The sequence below is a fragment of the Aplysia californica genome, unplaced genomic scaffold (genome assembly GCF_000002075.1).
Source record: "Aplysia californica isolate F4 #8 unplaced genomic scaffold, AplCal3.0 scaffold02080, whole genome shotgun sequence".
In the NCBI taxonomy this organism is placed as follows: domain Eukaryota; kingdom Metazoa; phylum Mollusca; class Gastropoda; order Aplysiida; family Aplysiidae; genus Aplysia; species Aplysia californica.
The window spans coordinates 10,001-17,521 of record NW_004799350.1 but is presented as its reverse complement, the minus strand read 5'-3'; the positions used below and the strand labels follow the sequence as shown (position 1 = coordinate 17,521).

Below are 7,521 nucleotides of genomic sequence, written 5' to 3'. Positions count from 1 at the left end.
TTTCTTGACTTCTCACTGTTAAGTTCTAGTTTGAAGCTTTATACAACGCCTTTGATAAACTGAAGCCAATGTCGTAATACTGTTCTGAATTATAGCAGGCCCAAGAGAGAGAGAGAGAGAGAGAGAGAGAGAGAGAGAGAGAGAGAGAGAGAGAGAGAGAGAGAGAGAGAGAGAGAGAGAGAAAGGGAGAGAATGAGAGATTAAGACACTGATTACAAAGTAGCTAAGAGTGAAAGTTAGTGAGAGACAGCGTATGTGTGTGCGTGTGTGTGTGTGTGTGTGTGTGTGTGTGTGTGTGTGTGTGTGTGTGTGTGTGTGTGAAGAGAGAGAGAGAGAGAGAGAGAGAGAGAGAGAGAGAGAGAGAGAGAGAGAGAGAGAGAGAGAGAGAACACAAATATAATTAAAAAGTTGTAGTTAGTTAGTCTTTCTTTATTTAGGACTGTGTTTGTGATCTTGATGTGATGTATATGTGCCCAATAAATTTGATGTATATGTGCCAAATAAATTTTTATGTGCCCAATAAATTTTAAAAAATCTTGACTTAATTTTTCCCTGAGAATCAAATTGCTGAGAATCAAATTGATTTCCCCCCTTGACTTAATTTTTCCCTTCCTTGTCTGAGCTATCTGTCTATCTATCTATCTATCTATCTATCTATCTATCTATCTATCTATCTATCTATCTATCTATCTATCTATCTATCTATCTATCTATCTATCTATCTATCTATCTATCTATCTATCTATTTTTAGCTTTTTTTTCAAGATGGCTGGTTTGTTTATCTCTCCTTTTGGTATTTTTTACAAGGACGAGCATTTCTTGTACAGAGAATGAAAGATGAAATGATTAGGTATAGCGTATTATTGTGTTATCTCATCATCTCTCTTCATCTGGAAAATAAGAATCTATCAAAAGATTTACCACTCTTTTGACACCCTTGTTGGTTGTGGTGTATGTCAAAATTTAACTTTCAACGGTACGAAAAATCTTATATAAGTTATTCCACCAACTAACTAAAGATTTTCTTGTCGAGTAAATATGAAATGGAGAGATCTAGAAACACAAAATAATCAGTTGATAATATCATTCTTTATGGGTTAAAGGCCAAGCCATTAGGAAACAGAACAAATTTACTATGCACTACAAAAACCTGACTGTCCTCAAAATTGACTGCAACCGCAGTTTAAGTTTATTCCCAACTTTTGATACACACACACAAACACACACACACACACACACACACACACACACACACACACACACTCACACACACACACACACACATACACACTCACATACACAAACACGCTTACACTCTCTCTCTCTCTCCGACTCCCGGAATGGCCTTATAAGCAACAAAAACAACAACAACAACAATAGCAGCAGCAACAACAACAACAACAACAACAACAACAACAACAACAACAACAACGACGACAACTACAACAACAGCAACAACAACGACAACAGGGTCAAGGGCCCTTTTACCACGGGCTTCTCGCTGCTTCTGTGAGGACCATTGTCTGTGGCAGGGACAGGAAGCCACTCCAGTCAAAGCTTTGTCAGTGGCAGGGACAGGAAGCCATTCCAGTCAGACCTTTGTCAGTGGCAGGGACAGGAAGCCACTCCAGTCAGACCTTTGTCTGTGGCAGGGACAGGAAGCCATTCCAGTCAGACCTTTGTCTGTGGCAGGGACAGGAAGCCACTCCAGTCAGACCTTTGTGGGGGAACATTGGTCTGTAGGAAAAACAGTCAAACCTGTGTAAGACGGCCATCCATTGTCAAGAGGAAACCGTATAAGACAGGTGGCCTTCTTAGACTGGACTGATCAAGAGGAAGAAAACCAACCATTCCCATCTGAGGTCCCAATCGAAAGAAGCCGCATTGCTGTTGTTTTTGTTTTTTAAATTTTGTTGCTGATTGTGCGCAAGACTGACAATAAAACGAAATGTATCAGACGAGTAATGCCGAGTTCTGGGGTAAAACAAACACATGGGTCGCCAGCGCTCGGAGAACGAGCGACACTTCTGTCACAAGTTCATGTTGACGTCCATTGTTTCTTTGTTACAGACTGGGTAAACAGTGACCACTCGTCTCACATACGATTTGTGTATGAGTTCTGGGCGGGGTTTCTGGGTTATGAGGGATCACACGCTTACCTCACCAGCAGCTGAACATTGGTACCTATTGGTCAAAAGTGGGAGAGGCCTATGCAACATGATCGGATGGAGGGACTATCTGACAACAATGACATGTGATTGGATTATGACGGCTCCCCCTCAAAGCCAGGGGCCAATGCACAATTTATTACAAAACGCAATGGAGTCACTGAGGTGGACTTCTAAGACAGGTGTTATAATTTAGTGTGATATGGTTTGTGTGATTAAATATGGTGGCCGCGGCTATGTTGGACAGGTGCCAGTTTTACACAGTTAAATTATATAGAAAAAACGCTAGGGGGGAAATGGAAAGAGGCCATTTGTACTGGTGGCCGTCTTATAGAGTTGGCCGTCAGGGCAGGTTCGACTGTACACAGACGATTGGGGACTGTCGCTGTATGTAGATTGGCCACTAAGCTGTCCAACTAAGAGCTGGCATTGTATTTATAGGCCACAGAGGGTATGGAAGTAGGAGGGGCTGACTTCTCAAGACAGTCTATCTTGTGACCTAAAGCAAAAGCAACACCAAAACTAACAACAGTCTTCGCCGGCGACAGGAGACCAGCATGTTAGATGGACAAAACAGTGCTGTCCCGGCGGTTTTATGCAAAAATAATTCTGAAATTATACAAATTGAGCCAAAAAATGTGAAATTATGCTATTCTGTTAATTTTAACGAAAAATGATCATGGGAAAAAAATCAGAAATTATGCAAATAAAAGATCAAATTTTGCTAAATTATTCGGGGTGCTTAAAACCACGGGGACAGACAGTGTCAGAAAACCCAAGCTAACAATCTATCCTTTGAATCGTATTTATGGACGTCAAATGACATAATATGTCTGGCTTACGAGTGCTGTCTTTCCTTCCTCGTGTTTTGTTCACATCTTTATTCATTTAGAACATGTTTGTTTCTGTTCCAACTCCGTTTTACGTCTATTTATGAAACAGGTTAGGTTAGGAACTAACCTTTTTCGGTCACAACTTTTCGAAAAAAACATAATTTTTTTTCCAGTGGGCACCAAATTCTGCCGTCGTAAGGGAAAATGACGAATGGTCCTGCGCAGGTAGCGAGGCAAATTTTTCAAGAGAGGCAAAAACTGTTTTCACTTTATAACTCTTCTATTTTTCACTCTTTTAAGCTGTAATTCACCAGATATCTGATTGAGGTGTTCATAAAGCAATTTCTAAAGTTTGAATGGTTTAGGTTAAAAAGTAGCAAAGTCATTCGACATTTGTCGTTCTCCCTTACACTGCGCACCCACAGGTGAGCCTTGCGATGTAAGCGAAAACGACGAATGGTACGGTTTGTCGTTCTCCCTTACACTTGTGAACGTTTATGGGCGGAGGCGATGGTCAATTGTGACGCATTATTGACAGTAATGACTGTGTTGGTTACTACAAATAAAAACAAGACGTATACAAACTAGCACGTATAAAGTGAGATGTTTGTTATATCCAAACTGTAACTCGGTAAACATCCTTCGTTTCCCTTCCTCGCTTGGTTAAATACTACACAGTCAGTGTACAAATCAGATGTGCACACATTTTCAACAGCTTGATTTAATTAAAACTGTTTCATTCAGAACCAAGGTTTGGTCTCCACGATATCTCTTTATTGTATTCTCTTCAGAAGCGAGTTTTACGTTTATTTTTTGCTAATTGCAAAATTTTCCCTGCACGGCCAAAGGGATCACCAATGTTACAATGTCAATAATACGATTAAGATCGTTGCAAAGTCGAACAAACTTTCACGTGAGAAATATAACAATCTGAAAAGACTGTATCACAATCGCTTTCAGGAGAGGTAATGCAACGCTTTGTATTTAATAAAGGATTCAGTTGATCGGATCGGAAAACATAGGCCTACCACAAAGTAGAGATCGACATGGACAGTTTGAATCTGCAAGACATTATTATGTCATTAATTGTTTGGTAATTCTATAATGATGTCCACCAGTGACACGTGTTAGACAAATTGTGGCACTAAAACCATCGTTGGGATTTGGAATGCCAAATGACTGGACAGCAAACTAACATGACGTTAGTCTGTGAACATCTGGCGGACACTAATATGCAGTGCTAATAAATTTCTCCCTAAATGCTTTTTTGACCCTCCCATCTCCACCCCTTTCCCCCTGTTCCCATCCGTTTTCCCCTCTCTCCCGCCTGCTCTTGTCAATTCACACCATCAGCATAGACCTAATACGGGAAGACAGACAGAAAGACACACTAAGTAATACGTCCTTATATACCTGGTAGACGGTACTCCGGGGGAGGGGATGGTGGTGTGTTTGTTGACAAAAAACCTAGTATGTTTGTACTGACGCAACAGTGATCAATTGTCATTCGTCACGCTTGCAGTATTTGTCGTTCTTCCTTACACCGAGCTCTGGCTCGGAGCTCGCCAGTGTAATGGAAAACGACGAACTCTCAATTACGCAACAACGGATTAGGATATGACACACAAATTTACACCATCAGATGAAGAATTAAATACTATATGAAATATGTAAAAATTAACAAATCGAAAAATTTTGACCATTCGTCGTTTTCCCTTACGACGGCAGAAATATAGTACTAGACAAGTCTGGTAGTTTCAAGTTTGTTTGTTTTTTGTAGGTTTTTTATTTGTTTGTGTGTGTGTGTGTGTGTGTGTATGTGTGTGTGTATGTGTGTGTGTGTGGGTTGGGGGGGGGAGGGGGGGTAAGTGTTTTACATTTTCAGATTTTGAGAAATCTTGAATTTTGTCCTGGTGGCAGCTGAAACTGATTCATATCGATTTTAGAATACGAAGGGATCTTTAACATGTACAACTAGCACACGGCACCTCCGAAACTTTTCGCCCTTGTCCGAGAAGGCTAGGTGTAGATCTTTCTTACTAGAAGATCAGGGGTGTGGCTGAATGACAGTAGTGAGAAGGAGCCAAGGAGCAACTGTAGAAAGGCTGCAGAAAGAGTCAGGCACCCAGAGGAGGGGGGAAAGGAGGTGAGGGGGGGGGGTAGAAAGTGGGGATGAAATCGGACGACAGAACATTGCTAGAGATCAGGAAAGGTGGTGAAAGAAGACAATTTTATAGAAGAAACGTTTCCGTTACTACCAGGATTTGAACTGGGGGCCTTTAAATGAGAGGCGAACACCCCAACTTTTAGATAGGAGTAGGCGTCGACCGCCACCAATGCAAAATTCAAATTTTCATACCAACTGAAATATACCATGCGCTCATATGACTTTATGTAGTTGTAGGCGCCGTAAAACACAGGAGATTACTAGTGAGAGATATTTTCTTCGTCAGCTGGCCCCTCTTCGCATCATATTATTGACGCAAGGTCGGTGACGCAGTGCCTCAAAACTATGTCACGAAGTACATTTCATAGTCTGTTCCTCTCAAAGTCACTTCCCCTTGTTATTTCCTATATAGTTAATACCGGGGACAGAGGGAGGAGCGAGGCTTCATCTCAGTCAATACGTCGGAAGTAGTGGTATGTGGTGAAGTTGGTCAATAAATGTGCGCATAATTAATCAATTCATCAAATTTATGCTCCAGTGAAGGAAGAGGAAGCAGAGTTTTTAAAAGTTTAAGTAAGAGTTTTACGGCACTTGTTGCGTTGCAACAATAAGGTCATATAAGTGATGAAGAATAGATGAGTTACAAGAGAGTTACATCTACAAAAAAAAGGAGGGGAGGAATGATAGGGATCATAGGTGCTTGATAGGAAAGAAGGAGTAAATCACACCAGAGCACCCACCAACAGCACACGCGATAAAAAGAACAAGAACAAGAACAAGAACAAGAACAAGAAGAAAATGACTATGAAAAAGTTGTAGAAGAAGAAGAATAGAAAAGATTTTTCACATTGAGCGCACTAATGCAATGAGATGCATCCAGGAATAAGAAGAGGGGACGTGACATAGACAGGCCAATAATTATACCGACCGAAAGGGAACATACAGTAAGGTATGTTTTGAATTTTGAATCCAAATATTGACTAGAATTACCAGAATGTTCTGACTCATGTGTGGATGCGGGTTTGACGTGACGGTAAAGAAAGAGAAATGGTGTTTAAAACCCATTCAGACAAACCCCCTTGATTAATTTTCTATGAAAACAATACGGCGATTCCTGGGTTGTAAGGAACAGACTATTAGTTTGTACAGTGTGAAACTTTCACCGGATGCCTGACCCCAATCACGCCGAAATCGAGGAGTGATGCGTCTCTACTTTTTCGTCTCCGAAAACACTTACCAAAAAAATGTAAACAATTAAAAAAAAAAGCCATTTCAACGCCATCACGTTGTTTTTTCGAAAAGAGATTTCGTGTCAAACTGAGTTGTATCGTTGAAATTTCCATAATTTCATGACCTTTCAACACGTGTTCAACTGTGCCCGTAATCCAACCGCGTGACTACTGTTCGGTCTTTTGTTATCAAACCAGAAACCGCCGTAGGAGCGGGGGCGGTAGGTTGACCCGTGGTCAGCGTCTATGAAGATTACGTCACCGGCGTAATGGATGACTGGACACCCAGACGCTACCCCCTTGAGGCTACCGGCGATTTTGTAATCTGGCCACGAGCCGTGAGAACTACTTGAATTTCTGGAAAGTTCGACGTTTCAACAAAAGAAGATTGACAGCTGAGCGTGGCCCGTTAACCAATCAGAACTTTGCGTTTAATTCCCGCCCAAAAAATGACGCTTCGTTTGTCATCATATAAAAACTCTTGCAAAACGTTTGTCTGTACCATTTCTTTCCCCTCGTTTGTCGAGTGTAGAGTGCATTGTATTGCTGTTTTATTGAATCCACGTTGTCATCACTATATTCAGAAAGTACGACAGCTTTTACTGCGATCTTCAGAATCCCCTTCTGGTTCTGGTGATTTTTCATAGACATTCAATCAGTCTTTGGTCACATCCGAGTATTTCTTCATTTCACCATGAGTTCTGTGGAGCAGATTAGTGTCATCCAGCTGCCTAAAGAGGTAGATGTCTTCCACTACCACCGCATGCAGTACTCGTCCGTCTTGCACCAAGGACAACGTAGCAAGATTCTCTTGGCGAGGAGCCAAATCATCCCTGACAAGAAATTCGCTGTCAAGCAGATGCCTCTTCGCTCTGATGAGGATAGAGATCGCTTCAGCCGTGAGATGTGGCTGATGAAACTGGCTTCTGACATACGTGGAGTTGTGACTTTGTTGCCTCGTCCCGTCTTCTGTGGTCCCACCGGCTATCTCATCATGCCGTTCTACGATAAGAGAGACCTGCTCTCGCGGACAGGGAAACTCAGCGACGACAACTGGATGAAAGTGTTTGTCAGGGTGAGTGCATTCATATTATTATTCTTATTCTTATTATGCTTCTTCTTTC

The 7,521-nt window shown here is 41.5% G+C and overlaps 1 protein-coding gene across 1 annotated transcript in view; it reads left to right on the top strand.

The window, feature by feature from the left end:
* The first annotated feature begins 6,502 nt into the window (after nt 1-6,502).
* The window catches only part of LOC101858916 (CBL-interacting protein kinase 24-like), a 3,657-nt gene continuing 2,638 nt past the window's right edge, over nt 6,503-7,521 (top strand). The window contains exon 1 of the mRNA XM_005113369.2: nt 6,503-7,472. Coding sequence (XP_005113426.1) covers nt 7,092-7,472 — 381 coding nt within the window. The 5' untranslated portion in view covers nt 6,503-7,091. The remainder of the gene's footprint in view (nt 7,473-7,521) is intronic.